Here is an 18,756-nt window from a genome sequence, read left to right on the forward strand (position 1 = left end):
AGATTTCACTCCAAACTGGACAGCAATGCATCTGATAAAGCCTTAGAAACCATGGTTCTCTAGAGGGAAAGAAGTGTGAAGTTTTGCCTGAAGCAACTGTCAGTTTGACTAACTTGCAGGTCTTTGGATGTCTTCTGCTGTGGAAATGGTCAATAAGACACTGTACAAGATGTACATTGACATATAAGTATTAATTTAAAATTATGCAACACTGCAATCTGTAGATGACAATTTATTGCTGTTAATGAGGTGCTCTGTGTTTTGGTGCAGGACTTGATAAAGAAACAAAGGAAAAATACAGGGAAGAGAAATAAAAGATAGAGGATTATAGCCTGTTTCTGTTTTTATTTGATCACATACTGATCCTAGGAAAAATGTCATTAAAACATGCAGTATATTTCAAGGGGTGATCCTGCATTTCCTTATGTAAAAAGTGCAAATAAAAATACAAATGTTTCACAGAATTAGGGGGTTGAAATAAAGAGATGGGGTAATTCTCAGAGTAAATACCATCTTCCCCTGTACATCTTCCATCTGAACAAATGCAGATACACCTCCGATGCATACTCACAGCTCATTTTCCTTGTGTGTGTGTTTGGTTCTTCTCATGGCATATGTAGAGGGGATGCAAAAGCAGATGCCTGTACTTGGTACATAGAGAAGGGCTCCACATGCCTCCCTCTGTCTCACATGCATGCAGCAATTTTTGTGGGGGCAGGTGATGAGGGTGGGGGTGGCAATGATGGTAAGCAGCTGCTCTCTAAGGCAAGTTTGCTCCTGATGGGAGATGGAGATACCTCCTTGGAAGGCAGAGCTGTTTCATCCTCCAGAGACTTCTGGGTAGAAAAGCTTTTGTAGAGCAATCACTGTCCCTGCAAGAATTCAGAAAAAGATGAGGCCCCTAGTGTCATGGGTTAGTGGTGATCTTGGCAGTCCTGGGGTAAAGGTTGGACTTATCTTAAAGGTCTTTTCCAGCCTAGTTGATTCTATGCTTCTGTGACTATAGGATCACAAAGGTGCTTTCTTCTTCAGCCTTGAAAGCTCTATGGCAGCCCCAAGCTACCACAGCTGCTCCATTTCCTGCTCCTTGCCTGTGCAAGGCCAGGTACAGATGAAGTCTCTAAAAGAAATTGCCTTTTCTTTTTTTTAATATGTGTATATATATATATATATATATTATTTATATATGCCTCTCAAGCCAAAGCTATCATCAGTCAAAATGAGCAGGGCTTTTAAAGTTGCTCTGCTAGTGAGAAGGCTTTCCCTTGCAACACAAATATTATGTGTAGATGGCTCCAAGAAACACGCAGGCAAGCATTTTTGCCGGTCTGTTAAGTAGTTGCTCAGCTGTCACCCTCTTGGGTTAGGGGAATGTAGCTGAAGTCATTCTTGGTAAATAAGAGTAGCTGTCATGATGCGACAGCCTACCTTCCTGTGTAGAGCTTGGTTTAAAATTATTAGGTAGAGGCTACTTCAGCATTTCCTTCCTTCTCTTCCCTGTCTTTTGTGAAAGAAAAAAATAGTGTGCCAGCAAATAAATAGGTCAAATACAATTACTCACACAGAAAATCCTCAGTTTAAGAGGGGGGAGAAGGAGGAGGGAGCTTGAAAGCTGGCTTAAAAGCCCTGAAGTTTGCTTTTGAATGAATTATAGTCTTTTTTTTTTTTTCCTTTTTTTTAATAGGAGGCAGGTGAAATTGCAGCAATTTGTAAAATGGCAGCTAAGCAGGAAATTGAAATGATGCATTATGGTAAAGGCAGATAAAATGTTGAATACATACGAAATTGAAATGCTTAATAGCTGTAATTAGATCAAATTTGTTTTATGGGACTAATAGTTCTTCAAAACTAAACTTGAATTGTATATGAAGATTGATCACTTTTCAGCTTTAAGAAAAAAACTTGAATTCATCTCTGTAAACCTCTTGCATTTCAGTGCATTAATACTAATAAGCTTTCCAGCCCAGGAAGTCAAACACGACTTAAGCATTCAGAAATCTTTCTCAAGCAAATGGAAGTTGGAAGAGCTCCCTTAAAGCAGGGATTGGGCTAACACTTACCAAATACTAAGCTTAGAGAAGAGAGTCTTGCTCTCACCCTTGTTATGCTTCTCAGCCTGCCCTACTCACCTGCAGTCCTCATTCTTATATATGTGTTGGCAAAACAAAAATGCAGATGAGATGCTGATGTGAAGGTGGCAGGCTACCTAATTTTGTGCCTACTTCCACTTTAGGATAAGACCTTTTATGTGTTAGCCACTTGAGGATTAACTTCTAAATAATTCACTGTAATAAAACCAGAGTGAGACAGGGATCCTGAACCTAAGCCTCTGCTGCCTTTGTCCCTGTATTAGCCGCTGTTGAGGCACTCATGCTTCAAAGAATGTCATGTTGCCAATTTCATTAATGTCACATCATCCCTCTGGGGTCATGGCCAGACAGTAAATATTGCTGTAGGGTAAAGAACTCTTCTCTGGGGGGAAAAGTAACTTACTGCTGCCAGCTCTAATGACTTTGTTGTGAGTGGTGGCACTATGCTTTTCATAGGGCACTTGCTACTGCGAGTGTGCATAGTGTCATCTGATACAATATAGGTTTCAGGCCTTTCTGCTTGCAAAGAAAACTCAAATTATGTGGTCTCCTATTATCTAATTTTGAAAGTAATTCTTTTTTTTATTGTATTTTATTGTAGGCAGATTCAAAGCTACCAACTCAATTCAAAAGCTTGAAGTATTTAAAGATGGGAATCTAGGTATTTTTCTCTGCACAGGGCTGCTGAGGAAACAGTGTTAAGTTTATCATGGTTTTGTATGTTAATGACTAATAAATAAAAAGCACCTTAAGGTTAAATGGTGTGACTTGAAAATTGCTGAAAAAAAAAAGAAAAAAGGAATAAGGGAAAGAGAAGCAGTACTGACAAGCCACATCTGGTTGTTGTTAACAGGAGACTGAATTACTAGATTGCATATAATAATATTAGAAGTTATAGTTAAAACTTCACTGAAGAGGTACCTACTTGTGTTCAATTTTGAAAGAAATACGTGAATTTTCTCAAAAAAAAATCTCCTTTACGATAGACTATAAGGAAATAAAGAACAACAAAATAAGGCTTCTGACCCATTCTAATAAGGAAATTGAGACACAGGAATGATTTCTTTAAAGCCGCACAGAGCTAGTGGCAGAATTGTGTTACCCTGTCTGACACCCACATGCAGTCTGCCTTCTGAAACACATCTTCGACTGCATATTCTCCCTAAGTCCATAACTTGTTTTCTGTAAAGAAACCATGTTCTGGACTTGATGATTTACTATATGCTTTTCTCAGGCATTCCGTACCTTCATGTACTAACACCCTTCCAAATACTTTTCTTGCTGTGTGCCATCCTGTGGTACTCTGAAACTGCTCCACTGATGAGGCAGAAGGCAGTCTTGTTCAAAAACCTGTAGGATGCCTGTGGAGCAGTTGAATTGCCTAGCTGCAGATACATGGCAGTACTTCAAAAGGTCTTACGGCCAGATGCCTTTCTGTAGGGATGTCTCAGATAATTCTTTGACTAATAAAGGAAATACCTTTTTAAGTAAAAGGGGGGGTTGACTAAAGAGTCAAGAACAGTCATGGGTTTTTTTTTCTGTTGCAGTTGATGACTGTGATTACTGGTCAAAGGTAGCAGATCTATGGCTGGTTATTGCTTTTACAGAGCATACATATTAAGGTTCTGAGTTTGCCTGACACTTAACTGTTAATGCAGATCAGAGGGCACAGTTTTTAAACTTCTGTTTCCATTGATCAGTATTTGTACTGGATGACTGCTTTCGGTTGTCCTGAGTTTGGCAGGATATAGAGTGAAATTGGCCCTTTAAATGCAGGCGTTGGATGAGTAGTGAGTGACACAGCAGAGGAAGTACAACCAGTCTGCATAGAAATTTGAAGTTTCTGCAGTCTGAAATTAGAAAGTTCAGAGCTGAAAAGTGCAGGAGAAACTTGCTGGGTGTCAGTGTAATAAGGATTTTGTTCCTATGTGTAAGAGGCCTTTTGTGTTTCTGTGCTGATAGATATATTTGCTCGCTTAAATGGGCTGTGTGCAATGTCTCTACCCTTAGTTTTCCAAACACAGTTTATTACTCAGAAATAGATTTCAGGTTCCCAGAGTCATAACTAATGTTTCCCCATGACTCGTCACTTGGCATGGAAGCTATTAAAAACAGTTAGATGGCTGCCTCCTGAGGCCAGCCAGCTGAGTGCCTCAAATGTCTGGACATCTTTTGGCTTCCAGTGCATACTTCTCATTGCCTCACACCGTACCCTTTCATGCTGTTCTTGGTGTTGTCTGTTTGGCCTCAGTCACAGAAAGCTGCAGTACTACCTTTGTAGGCAGGTATTTTTACTGTTTAGACTACCAGAACTGAGCATGCTGGAATTACCAGAATAGTTGCCTTCATCAAATAAGCCTCTTACTTGATACTTACAGTCAATACTTAACTGTCCCAGAGCTTGTCCTCTCCAAACCCACAGTTAAAAGTCCAGGTGCTCTGAATTCCTGGCATCCGTTACAGAAGCAGCCTCACTTTTGGCTTTGATAAATGCCTTGCATAGCTGTTGCAAACACCTGTTTTGCCCATTGCCTTAATTGCATTACTCCTTTTCCAGCCCAGTGCTGGCTCTCAGTCCTTGGCCAGCCTGCTCTCCCACACTCTCAAAACCCAGCAGATGTGCCACTGCCCTGGCTGTGAGCTTTTGGAAATGCGGTGAGGTTGACTTCTGTTTATTGAACCTGAGTCTTGTGGTTTCTTTCTCTTAATTCTGTGACAACCCTTAAAATTTCATCCAGGTTTGCTAGTTAGTGGGTTTTCCTTGGAAAGACAAAATTTTTCTGCTTGCTGCTTTAAAACATTTCTCTGCTATGATTCTTGCAAGAAATTAAAACCAATACTGCTTCGTAACATGTTATCTTGTTTCTGGAACATCCTGATCTGTCTAGTTCTCTGCTTCAGCGTCACAAGCATTCCCAGCAAGCTGATTTTATTCTCGTGTGTATGTCATCTGGGATACTGGTATCTAGCTGAAAACTGTCTCCTGCACGTAGAATGGTACAACTAGCCGGAGAGAAGGGAATAGTGTTCCTTATGGGACTTCTCAGTGCTGCTCTGCATTTGACTAAGCGCTTTTTTTTTTTTTTTTTACAATTCCTATCACTTATTTTGTAGATCCCTCTCAGAACAGCCGCTTCTTTCTTGAAGCTGTGAACCTTATGCATGCTGCTTGCTGTTTCCCTTCCTCATGCCCTGCATTTCCTTTCTTCCTTCCTGACTCTGACCTTCTTGATACTGATCAAGTCAGTTGGTAAGGGTAATGTTTTGCCTACTGGCTGACTGGCCTAGAGGCATTTGTAGAGAGAAGCCTGAACCTACGTTAAACACATACCTGCTTTTCCTTTTGGTTTTCTGCCTTTTTTTTCTCCTCCATTTTTCTTAAAATCATAGTGAGTCTATGATACTGCTGCTGCAACTGTTCCCAATTCCAAGGAATTTTTTTAATTGCTTGGAAAACAGTAAATTTGGTTTTCAAACCAAGAAATGCAGCAAGGTTCACCTCATAAGCTCAGCCAATAAATACAAGAAAATGTTTCCTCCTAATTAATTAGCTTATTAAAAATTACTAAATAGCCATATGGTTCATCTCGCTTTGTTTCATTTGCTTTCTTCCCTTACTTGTATCTTCTGGATCAGGAGCTCCTCTCCCATAAGAATCCCTGTCTTTTTGTGTTCCTTCCTTCTGTGGTTTCCTATGTTACGTGTTTTCTGTGTTTTCTTGTGTTATATTGTCTATATTGACAGCAACAGAGAAAACACGTAAGAGAGCTTTTTACTTATAGAAAACAGTATGACAACAGTTATTGATTCTTCTGCGCAATAAAGAAGTGTGTGTATCTGCATATTGTTTGGTAGCAAAAGACATGAAGCTCGCCTGATATAGTGGGAGAGATAGGAATAAAGGTCAAAAGCTGCTGGACTTCAAATACAGGTTTAGTATGTAAATTGTACTTAGAAAGGCTTGAAAGAAGATTCCTGAGTCATCGCTAGAAGTTGATACTCGTCACTGCAGCAGAGGCAGAATGTAACAGTGATTAAGGAGGAGGTGGAAAGACTCACCATAAGTGCTGAGTGACACTGTGAAAGGGAGGGAAAGAGAGCAGCCTTTTTGGATTTGTGTTTTTGAGGAATGCAAATTTAGTTGTAGAGGCTGGGTAAGAAACCACGTCACCCTTCCTCTTAAACCTTGAAAAGGTTTCTATCTGCAGCTACTGGGGATGGACAGGACCAAGAGTTTCACTTTACGGTCTGTTTTAACAAATCCTTTGTATTATGCCATTGCCCTTGGCAGCTGGTGAAGTAAGGGGAAGGGTCACATATTCCTGTGAGAGGGGAAAGCAAATTTCATTGCTAAAAGCCTGTTATAAAAATATAATAGTACCCTGACATCCTGGAAGCTGAACTTTTGTGCTTATCCGTGGAATAAGTATGTGGGAACAGAGAGGGTTTAAATTGCTAAATTTTACTGCTCTGCTGATGAACTTCTGCCCAAATGGAATGAATGGGATGACCTTTAAATTTACTTAACACAGCTAAGCATTTGCACTTGAATTTTGGAACAGGTTTTTTGTGTTTCTGTTCTTGTAATAGGAATAACTTAAGGGCAGTGGCTTTCAACCTCCTTTGATTTGTAAGCCTCATCAATTTTCAGTGTTTTTGCAGACCCTGTCAGGCATCTTGCATATGCACATTGCTGCATAGCATGTTTTAATTACTTTTCCTGAGTTCATGAGTGCCTTTAAACTACTCTGTGTTTCTTTGAGAAGGAGGAGAAGAAGGTGCAAACAATAGTTTGAAAAGCTGTGTGTTAGGAGGCTTGTCCTGCATGTGATAGTTAATTTCCAAACAACCTCAGAAAAAGCATTAGGACTATTTTATATTTTGGCGGTTTGTGTTAGCTTGTCTTTTCCCTATTCAAAAACATGACTCCTCCCCCTGAATAAAATCAAGAGAAAATTTGAATTTATATAAAATGTGGCATTTGTTTTCCTTATGAGGCCAAGTTTTTGTACTTTACTTCCCTCTGCAGTCATGAAGGCTGTAAAAATGATATAGTGGAGTCATATAATGACTTGATTCTAAGAGCTAACATTTCAGAATAACAATCATTAGAATACTGCCAACACTGTGCTGGCTTGAATCAGGTTTCAATCAATAAACCAGAGGTGAAAGGCACTGCTGCTCATCTTGTTTGAGAGGTCAGTTTTTTTTACCATTCAGTGCAGCATCTAGGATTTCTTCAAAACACATGAAGGTTAAGTGTCAAAACAACAGGCAAGCCTATTCTGCACCATACAGCTGAAACTGTGGTTTTGTGAATGGATTCTTAAGTAATTCTTAAGTGCGTGTTGTCATTGAAATAGCATTGATCTGGGTTTGGACTTGAATGGTCAGCAAAGGGCTTTTCAAGCCTTCAGTGCCCATGAGCAGCCTGGCAAACAAATCTGGCAAAGCTTAGCTAAACTTCATTTTGTCACAAGTTGTTTTTCTTGTGGTCACTCAGTCAGACACAGAACTTTCAATGACTACGTGAGGCAGTAAAAACTGCTGTTAGTGTATGGGGATGCAGCTAATTATCAGTAGACACAAATGATTTTTTAAATGTGATTATCTGTAGTTTAACCTGTCCTGTCAGTTGTGCTGGATCTGCCATTAATTTCTACCTTTTTCCCCCCTTTTTTGCCAACGTTAAGTGGCTAAAAGCCAAGGTAAGAAGTGTTATTTCTCCTTTGACCCACAGTGCCTCATGTGACTGATAGTAGAGGCTGCGGAGCCATTAAAACTGAAAACTAGCGCTCTCTTATGCTCTGCTCTGCTTTCCATAGGATATTTAGATTAAACATGCTATACTTGATTGTTTTTATTTGCAGCGTTTAGTGTGTGTCAATATATCTGTGATACATTGACATTTGCATTTATATATAGATACATTAATTTCTCTAACACATGTAGTGCTTTGCTCTGAATTCAGTAGATGCCTTGATTCCCTTCACTGACATTTTTTTGCAGGAGACTTCCCAGACAACCTGAATGACTCTGCTAGTCGAATAGCAGGGGCAAATTGAGAAATTCTGGGCCCATGCTGATTGTATTGTACTGTCAGCTTTAAAGTTTGATTTAAATTATTACCATCTGAATGGAGGTGAACACAAACGTGGCTTCCCTTTAAAGAAAAGAGGATATAAGAGATTTGTGCATGAACCTGTCAATTACCTGCCTTCCTGGTGTCTGTTGTAAATTAATAGCAAAAATAACTTCAAGGTTGTATTTAGACATTTTGTATTTACTGGTGTCTGTCTTACATGTAGCTGAAAACTTGCTGTTTGACAGCTGTCTGGGAATTCTCACTTCAAATCCTTGCACTTAAAAAAAATAAAACAAAAAAAGAAAAGGCTGTCAATAACAGAGCTGCTCTGTTATAAAAATAAAACCATGTTTTCCCTTAATTTCAGCATGGAAATAACCAGCCTGCAAGAACTGGCACCTTGTCAAGAACAAATCCGCCTACACAAAAACCACCGAGTCCTCCCATGTCAGGCCGGGGAACTCTGGGGTAAGAATGGAGGCAGCTTGGTCCAGTCTATGGGATAGAAAGTTCTAAGTGTGATGATGATGATGCTGTTTCTGAAATACATGGATAGGGGGCAATTCTCACTGCTGTTAGCAAAATACACAATCACCGTCTCCTTATAAACCCTTTCAGCTTCATTGACTCTCATTTTCAGTATGACCTTTCGAAAGAACGTTTTTTTTTCATGGGAGAAGGATGTATAATAGATACGGATAAATGGGGAGGCTATTGTTATTCCTGAATTTGGGGAAGAAAACCTTAGTGACACAAAAAAAGATCATTAGGGGAAAGAATTCATTGTTAAAGTTTGTGTCTACTCATTTATCAGTATTATAAGAGGTATGAAATAGCTGTTTGTGCCCTATTTATTGCATTATCTAAGCAAAATTTGTTGCATTGTGAATACATTGGCAACACTGATTCTCTTGGGCTTGTGCATTTTTATTTTTATGCTTATATAAGGAAGGATTTTTCTATTCCCAAGTCCCACTGTGACCAAAGTTCCCTGCCTGCCATAGCATCTATTTTGCTCTTGTGCATCTGTGGGGAGTGAAATCTGCTTATCTTGGTGTGCCAGCAAGTAGTTGTTGCTAGAGACCAAAACGTTAATATTTGAGAAGCTCAGTGCACGTGCCATATGGCTTTGTGTGTCCAACTGTGCATCCTCTTCCTAAAGGTATCTGAAACAAGACCTTATACTCATTTGTCATCCTCAGTCTTTCCTTTATGCTGTGGGGGACTGAGGCACTGTAAATGTTTGGCTGGCTGGCATGATTGTGTTGGCTTCAGGTATGATGCCTGCTAGAGGCAGAGAGCTGGGAAAATGAGGAACAGCGAGACAGAACAGGAGGGAGATCAGGAGCAATGGTCAAGGAAAATTATAAGCAGGAACTCCTTTTGTTGAAAACTTACTGATTTTTAATCCTGACTTGATGCTCTGCTGCTTTACGATAGCAGTGTCTTGTTGTGTGTTCTGCAGAGAAATTACCCTAGAGGTTTCCTCAGCATGTTTTGTGAAAATTCCCATTGCTCAAGGGCATGCAATCAGTATTCCAATTGTCTCTCTTATCCCAACTGAGAAAGAGTTGTTTATCAGCCCTGGGAAGCTGGGTAGCGCTTTCATGTTCTCTTGGATGTTTGCTAGTGAAGCAGCAGTATTGGTGTACTGGTTAGCTGCTTCTCTCTCATACTCCCCCCTGATCAAGCTGGAGCTGTTTGGTTGCCTTAGCTGATGCCTGATAAGGATTAATCAACTGAATGTCATTTCCAGATGAGCTTCACGAGAGGCAGCAGTTGGCTGAGGGGGAGGAATAATGTGGGTTTGTAACAGAGATTTGTATCTGCCCTTCTTGTTCAGGAAGTACAGCTCTTGTCTTGAGCAGCCGTGTTCTGCCAAAGCATGAAATATCATAGTCATGACTGTTTCACTAATATATGCAGAAAAACTGCTAGAAATTGCAAGGATATTCTTCTCCCTTTGATCCAGAAAACAGAGATAAGTGTGTAAAATCAGGAAGAGCTTGGTGTGTATGTGCTGCCTATTGTACAGCTTGTGCCTCCAGGGAGGACTGTCCAAAAGAATATGGTGGGGAGGGAGTCCTGCACAGAAATCGTGTGGGCTGAAAGGGGAAAGAGATTGCAGGAAGCAGGAGTCTCTTCACTGTAAGAGGGAAAGATTGTGGAAAACCTGGGATGCTCAGGTTAGAAGTACCACAGAACAAGTGAAATGCTGGGGCTGGAGGGAGGGAGTAGTTGCAGTGGTGTCTTGAGGGTCCTGGGTCAGAGCATGGCCTCGGCCTCCCTCTGTCTCTTCCTTATGGCTACTGAACATCAGGACTGCAATGAAGCACTGGGGGACAGCAAGGTGGGGAGCACTGAGCAGTGTCAGGATACAGTGTTTTCCTCTTTTGCATAAGGCTGGCAGAAAAGCAAAAGGAAGGACTGGACTTGAGTGATGGAAAGCCTGATTTTGACTTCTCTGATGCTTAGGAGTTTTTTAGTGAAGCTAAGAAGAACAGAGGAGAAACTGAGGCATGGCTGAACCTAAGGACGTAGTGGGGCTTTGCTTTTGGCAATGTTTTTAAATTGTATAGCCAAAATTTAATAGTACCACAGAGCTGAGGACTAGTTCCTATTGTCCGTGCATCCCAAGGTACACCACCTTAAAACATTAGTTTTCAAGGCTATTCCTGTTGGAAGCACATTTTAAATCTTCCCTGCATATCACTTTATTCAGCAGTGTTTAGAGCTTTATCTCTTACAATTGGAACACAAGGTTTCTTTATTTTTCCCACGACTGATCTCTTTTGGCAGATCTATAGGTGGTGGCAGTCTGCATATTAAAATCAGCTGGAGTTCTTTATATAGACAAACTAATTTACAAACACCACAGTCCATGCAAACAATTACAAGAATTTCTCCTTGAGAGGTTTTAATAATGTTATAGTTAAAATTCAGTACTGTTGCATTCCATACTGTAAAAAGGAAGTGGTTTCTTAAAATACCAGGAAGCTGTACAACTTAACCAGCTCGGTTACAACCAGTATTTGAACAAATGATTAAATGCCAGTAGTTTAGTATTTTTGTTTTTGCTTAGCTGGTGCATTGCCAAATTCCGCATCTTGCAAGGGATCTCTTAGTTACTGATGAGAACTGAAGGGCTCTGCAGTTCAGTACAATAAATGCACTGTTCTTAAGGCAATAATGGGTCTGGTAAATAGATCTCAAAAGATCTGTGTTGTATTTCTGACTTTATGCAGTCTGCTAAGTCATCTTGGAAGTCTCTGGGCTTCACTTTCTTGGGCTGCAAAACAGAGACAATAAAGCTCCAACGGGGGGGGATTGTTACAGTGGGAGAGTTTCATGTGCAGTGCACCGAAAGGTAACCCTAGAATATTATGTGTATGTAACTATTGTGTGTTATGTAGTTCGAATAATATATTTTGTGTGGTAAATTTAGTTTAGGCTTTTTAAACCAGTTTATCGTGCTGTAGGCCAACATGTATGGATGAGCACTTTAGAGAGTCAAATGTGACCTGTGTATCCTGCCTGCTGGAATTTGTTTTATATGCTTTAATGTGGGTCACTGTGCAGTGATCTTTCATGAAAGCTTAAGAAAACAAATGGCTTCATTACTTCATTCATTTATCCTTTTGATCTTCTGATCTTTTATCTTTCTGTCTTCAAATCTCTTTTTCCTTGACCAGACGAAATACTCCGTACAAAACCCTGGAGCCAGTCAAACCGCCAACAGTCCCCAATGATTACATGACAAGTCCTGCCAGACTGGGCAGTCAGCACAGTCCGGGAAGGACGGCTTCCTTGAACCAGAGACCAAGAACACACAGGTAAAGCATTTTCTCTCTGTAGCTCTTTCCTGCCTGGCATACTGATGCTTACTTGAAGTCACAGCAAAGCTTTGAAGCTTTGTGCCTGTTGGCTTTTTGTTGAAAGGCAAAAGGTGGGTTATTCACTCTATTGTTGACTTCTCTAGTGACATAGAAGTGTTGTCATACACTGTAGAAGCCTTGTGTTGAGCAACTTCTATAACCACAGGCCTTGTTTTATATAATTGCTTTATTTTGTTCTATGGTATTTGTTTCCCAAGAATAAACAAAACTTCAGAATTTATGCAGTTGCAAGGTAGGATAGTGATGGGCCCTCGTGGATTGAAAGATGCATTATTAGCCTTAGCCTAAAATATGCTTGGCCTTTTTTTGTTTGTTTTCAAGACCACTGATTGCAAAGGGGAATTTCTGTTGATTAGAAACACTGTGATGAAGGTAGTCAGAGCCAATTGTTTTCTTTTGGCTAGAGCTTAATGCTCATAATCAGTGCATGATAGAAGTAGAAAGTAAAACTATTCACAGAGCAGGTATTGGCATCAACCAGTTGTTTCTGCATGCTTAAGGGCTTTGATGAAAGAGTAGTGTATGTTTTGGGTGAGAAGGGTGTTCCAGGTATATCTTGCTTCTTGTTTTCAGTGTCATGTAATCTTTTTCTTGGACTGCAGAGCTGAATCTTTCTCTGAGCCTCTTCAGAGAGACCAGTTTTTTGCAATCTGATTTTTAGCATCTGCTTCTGCAGGGGAAAAAGCCAGACACAAGAATTCAGTATAGCATTAGAATGAAATAACTTTTAAATCTGGCTGTAGCAAAGATCTTGTTAATCTGTTTAGCTGGCTACTGTGAATGCTCTCTACTCTTGTCTCACAAGATCGTCTTTTATGTAGACTGCAGTTAGAAGTTCAGCTGCAACCATGGTGACAAGATCAAGATCATCAGCAGACGGAACGCTAATTTTAAAAGAATTATCTTGGCTTCCATTTTAGATCACCAGTTTTATTTTTTGTAACTGTTACTTTCTTAAGATACATTTGAATGATTTGTGCTTGACTCTTGACAGCACTGATTTACAGCCTTGCAGGAATGGTAAATAAATTCTGACATTACCGAGTACTGTTTAATTAACATGGATGAGTTAAAATGGTGTTCTGGCTTCAAAACATCTTGACTACGTAGTTCCGTTTTTATTATCCTTTTAATCCATGCAAATTCAAGTCTTGGCCTAAGGATTGCTCTTGGATAGGAGTAAGGACAGGTTCACCTGAATCTTGATTATTTTTCAGCTTCCCCAATTAAAAGAAATGTTATGGCCTCCAAAGACATTTGTAGTAATGTTATCCAGTACTTCATTAGAAGTACATTCTGTAAAAATCTGTATTGCTGGCCTCTAATGTGGATATCGTGTAACAGTACTTAGACAAATTGTGACCTGGCTGTACAGTTACCTTTCAGATTGTTGTAGGAACAAACTTCTCGTACATGAGAAGTGTGTACATGAGCAGGGAGAGTGTTAAAATACACAGAAAATTATCCACACCATACCCCACCTCAACTGGTGTATCATGACTGTTCTCAGTCTAAACTTATGTGCTGAGCAAAGGAAACGTTCCTTCATCTGACAGTATAAATAATATTAAATAATTAATTATACTTTAGGCATGAATTCTTCCAGACCCAGCTTACTAATTTAAATTATTATAAGGCCCCTGAACTATTCCTGCACTTGTTACTCCATTGCCTAGAACTGGTATGGTTCTTACCTTTTTATTTTTGAAGCACTTAATCAGATGTTTATCAGCATAGCTAATTCCATTTATTAGGGGTGTAATGCATCCAGACTTGATTATGCAATTGTAGGTACAGACAGAGGCACATTACAGGGTGTTTTTCAGCAGTCTATAATTGAGTTGGACTAGCAGAGCTCCCACGAGAAGTGTGACTGCTGATAGGCCTTTGTAGGAAACACTGTGCTAATACTTGCGGTTTTCTTTTGTAGCGGTAGTAGTGGAGGAAGTGGCAGTCGAGAGAACAGTGGAAGCAGCAGTATTGGCATTCCCATTGCCGTGCCTACACCTTCACCGCCAACCATTGGACCAGGTATGTGGGACTCTTCCCATGTTAACTTTTGGCTGTAATACCACTCACTTGTGTTTGCAGAGGGATTTTGAGCGAATACAGTGGGGTAGAAGTTGTCCTGAAGCACAGTGCTAGTCAGGAAATATGAGTTCTGAGGGACATTTGAAGTTTTAATTGTTCATCAAAAGTACCTGCAGAATCACTTACAGAATAGCAGATGGTTAAAACACCTTTGTCAGTGCATGCTTTTACAAGATAATCAAGGTGGGAAGGGGAGAGAAGGAAAGAGGGGTATCCTTTTAAAGCTTAAGTAGATTTTTAAATGCTTGTCTACAGTTTGGCTTTTCTGGATGCCTTGAGAAGCATCAGCAGCTATGTTTGATGGGCTGTTTCACTTGTCTGTTGAGATAGCCTGCGAACGTTACCATCTGCCAGTACATGGTTTGGTTGGGGTTTTTTTTTGTTGTTGCTGTTTTGTTTTGTTTTGTTTTTTTAACTAAGTAAAAGTGTGTATATCAAAACACAGAAGATGACCTATGAAAACACTGCTGCTAGTAGCAGAATTCGGGCTTCTCCATCAGTGTTGTATGGTGGAGGTCATTGACGCAGTAGAACTTGTGCGTGTAAGCACAGCAGTGAATGAGAACTGTGCAGGATTTTTTGGCATCGAAAGCATACTCCTTTGTCTTTAAGATTGATGAATGGTGAGAATGTGTAGAATCTGTCAATAATAAGCAGTCAGGATTGTTGGTAATAAACCAACTCAGTCACTTGTTTACTAGCTGTGTATTTTGTAAGCTAATTTGCACAAGAAAACGTGGAGTTTTGCTATTGCACCTCTTAAACTTCTGTTCCTCAGATGAAAAGTCTTCACATACGCATGTATAGGCTTTCCTTTCCCAGCTGTTTCTGATCCTGCAGTGGTAAAACAGGCATGACATCCTTTCTGTTGCCTGGCATTCCTTAAAAATCAATGGGAATAAAGAGCTGCAGGTATAGAGCACTTTGTAGGGTCAGGGCCTGAGTTTGTACTAGTTGACAGAAGTGGATTTTTTATAGTTATTTTGGAAGCCTATCAAATGCCCATACTTTCGTTTTAAATTTTTTTTCTTTTTTAATAATGCGGCCTAATTGGGTTTATAAACTACTTTATTAGCTCACATTTCTGTTCTTCCTCCTTCTGGACCCATGCCAGCACCGCCACTGCCACCACCTCTCCCGATGGGCAGTCTGATAGGTGAGACTTGTATCAGTGCTGAAGTGATTGCAGTCATGCTGCATAATCAATAATCACCTCCTCCTAATGGACTTAGTAACAGTGTTTTTTTTTATTTCTGTACTGGTGTTTACATGATTTTAGTATAGAAATCAGTTCTGGGAATTTTTGTTTGTCTGTTTTTTTTTAAACAAATCTAATCGCCACTAATTTCCTGTGGTTAAAGCCTCTGAAGGTAAATGCACAAGGTATGGGGAAAAGGCTTGAAATCAGTTGCTGGAAATCTCTGTTCCCAATAAAGCTAAGATCCAGTTAGTCTGATCTATAAGAACTCAAAATCAACCTGAATATTGGTATTCTGCTATGTCACTGCTGCAGCTGAAACTAAGCCACAACAGTTGCTCTCTGGCTTAAAAATGGTAGCTGATGTGTAGGGTGATCTGTGTCTTCTATCTTGTGGACATATGGTGACTAAAAAGCAAAAGTGTCCCTCACAGTGGCTTGGGTTTGATTCTGTAATGCTGCAGGCAGCTGGCAAGTGGAAAACTTGAGGATATGAGCTAACATTTCTTGCAAAATTGTTTCAAGCATTACATAGAGCTGTTAAGAGGGGATCTAAAAGTAGCACTTTCCAAATAGGCAGGAAAAAATACCTCACTCTTTCCCATCACAGGCTGATGACAAAATTCATTGATTGTGTTATGAAAGTAGCTTTGGAGGCTTTGACCCACGTAACCGTTTGCACTTTCCCTTACTGAAGAAGTGACTTTGGATAGTGTTACAGGACTTTAAACTTCTGGTCACATGCTCTTTGTGTGTGTGCATTTCTATCTATATTTATGTGTATTTATATAAGATACATATGTATCTAAAAGCACAAAACATTTTACTACAAAACAATTTTTGCATTTAAAAATGGTATTTGATCCATGTGACCTCAACATGCGAGATTCATTAGTTTGCAAGGTGTGATTTGTTTCTGTCAAAGGTTAATCCAAAAGAGAACTTAATCTGGTTTATTAACCTTGAAGTTTATGCAGCAACCATATGGAAGGTAAAAATGGGTGTCCTTGAAGAATGAGTGACGTATCTTTCTGTCAGCTGGCATTGGTGATTCTGATTTGTTAGTGCAAATTCTATCAATATAAAAGCACAACCAGCAAATATAACTGATAAATGTGCCAAATGTCTGAAGTTCATGACATTTGTTTTACTGTTTTGTTAGTGCTTTTTGTATTAGATTGGAGACAAGTTCTGGTTCACAATGGAAAATGAGCAGAATGTGTATTTTTTTTTTCCTGTGTGTTTGTTAACAAAGAATGTTAGAATGTAGAATTATTGAGGTATGCTTAGGAGTTGGAAGCTGATTCAATTTTCCAGTCCAGTCTCTCAAAAGTAGTTCTCAGTATTTCTCAAATGCCTTTTATATGAATGTTGGTTTATGTCCTGTGTGTTTTTTTTCTCATTATTGATTGTAACAGGGATGTTTGTTTTCTGTTAATCTCCTGGTACTGGCCTTAAATTATTGGAGACCTGTAATCAAGTATTTCCCATGGTCTGGGCTTTTTTCTGTTTTCTGCATTCTATCCCAAGTAATACTCTGCTTAAGTCTTTTCCTTGGTTCCTCTGGCTAATACTTTTCAGCTGCTCCTGGTTCAGCTCCTGGTTCCCAGTATGGCACAATGACCAGGCAAATCTCACGACACAACTCTACCACTTCTTCAGCATCTTCTGGTGGATACAGACGGAATCCTTCTGTGACTGCCCCATTTTCTGCTCAACCTCATGTTAATGGCGGGCCTCTTTATTCTCAAAATTCAAGTAAGCTTCTGAGCTCTGAAATCACAAACTGTTTTGAGCAAAATTATTGTACAAGCATGCATGGCATTTTAATTCGTTTATGAAGAGCATCAAACAGATTACTGCTTTCTTTCCTAAAATAGAAGGAAAAACAAACAAGAAAAGCCATACTGAAGCTGTGTAGTGATTGCACTATATGCAATTATACTGTTTTCCCCTCTGACTTGTTTGCTGTTACTCATGACAAGAAATTATTATGATTGCCTACCTAATTATAGGCACATTATACTTAGCATTTCAGGTGTGCGTGGAGAACATAAACTAAAACCACGATTTTTTTGCAGGAGACTCAATATAATTGTAGTACAGTCCCTCCACTACTGGGCTAGTGGGAAGAGAGTATGGTCACAGCACAATGGTCATTTACCAAACCTCTCCCATTACACAGTTCCTTCCTGTCTCTGTCTCTTTCCTAAGTCCTTTCCTGATTCCAAATTTCTCCTTTGTTCTCGGTTTTAAGTTTGACTGTTAAAGAAAACCTCAGTCTCTTTTTAGCAGACTCCTCCTCTGTGCTTCCACACTAGTAGTAATATAGATGGGGATGGATGAGGGAAGGGATGGATGCAGTGGGCAAGTGGGCAGGTTTGAGTCAGCAGCATCCTGCCTACCTACCCACCAGGGCAAATGAGGTTCAATGCAGAAAGATCTGCAAAATAAGGACATACTTGAGTGTTGGTAGAAAGCTGTTTCTATCAGGACACCTCTTCTTGGCCATTTCTGTGAATTTTGACCACAAACACTATAGACGAGTGGTAGTCCTCTACTGGTTTCTGGTGGTGTTCTTCAGCCAGAATGCTAATTCTTTAAACTTCAGTGATACTTCTTTTAAAAAGAAATGTTGATGATTGGGCTGAAGATCACTTTGGACCAGTGTTTGCTCTTGAGTACTTACTCTTAAGGAAAGAATGCACAATAAAATGTTTGAGACACCGAAGAGTTTTCTCAGTGGTTGCTAAGTATTACATTTATCAGAAAGCATTTTTATATGCAGACACAAAGTCTATTTCTTTTTTTCCCCACTCCTGGTTTTCCTCCTATTCTCTCATCCATACTGGCCTTCCATTTCCTCCACACTCTTGTTCGCCCAAATTAATTCACCATAACAACTGAAGCTCCCCCTGTTTGAACACTTGTGTTCTATTGAATAAACAGGGCTTTACTTTTGGAAATAGTTGTCTTAAATGCTGTGCACACCACTTTTCTGAACACTTACATTTGTCCAAAGCAATTTTTTGCTCAAATGCAGGTGCTGTTCCTTAATCTGGCTTTTCTGGTGGTATCAAAATACTGATTGTCAACATTTTTAAACAGTATTTTGATGGGTGTCTTTCTACTTTAAACTGTTTTCCTCTGTTTCTGTTACTGGTGGTTTTGGTTTTTTATTTGTTAATGCTACTGTCTTGACGTTAAATCCAGGTCCCATGTTTCCTTAAGGCTTTACTTCTCATGTTATAATATACTCTGCTTTTTCTTAGATGTTTACTTCAATTTTGTGAGAAACCTGTTTGTTCTTCTTTTATTGATCATTTCTCCCATACAGTTTATTTGATTATTGGCTTTGTAAAGAACTAAATGCTCCATTTTTATTCATCAAACATT

At 39.5% G+C, this 18,756-nt stretch overlaps 1 protein-coding gene across 16 annotated transcripts in view; it reads left to right on the forward strand.

Annotated features, from left to right (window-relative positions):
- ABI1 (abl interactor 1) overlaps window positions 1-18,756 on the forward strand; it is a 78,532-nt gene that overhangs the window by 51,468 nt on the left and 8,308 nt on the right. For 3 of the 16 annotated variants that reach the window (XM_061351155.1, XM_061351188.1, XM_061351282.1), the window contains exons 4-9: window positions 7,784-7,798; window positions 8,543-8,643; window positions 11,868-12,008; window positions 14,002-14,102; window positions 15,238-15,318; window positions 16,942-17,118. In XM_061351155.1, coding sequence (XP_061207139.1) covers window positions 7,784-7,798; window positions 8,543-8,643; window positions 11,868-12,008; window positions 14,002-14,102; window positions 15,238-15,318; window positions 16,942-17,118 — 616 coding nt within the window. The remainder of the gene's footprint in view (window positions 1-7,783; window positions 7,799-8,542; window positions 8,644-11,867; window positions 12,009-14,001; window positions 14,103-15,237; window positions 15,319-16,941; window positions 17,119-18,756) is intronic. The other 13 variants (XM_061351216.1, XM_061351244.1, XM_061351230.1 and 10 more) reach the window with 8 other exon arrangements.

Source organism: Neopsephotus bourkii, unplaced genomic scaffold (assembly GCF_033783945.1).
Source record: "Neopsephotus bourkii isolate Nb327-2 ecotype Australia unplaced genomic scaffold, CSIRO-AGI_Nbou_v1 NB_53, whole genome shotgun sequence".
Lineage (NCBI taxonomy): Eukaryota > Metazoa > Chordata > Aves > Psittaciformes > Psittacidae > Neopsephotus > Neopsephotus bourkii.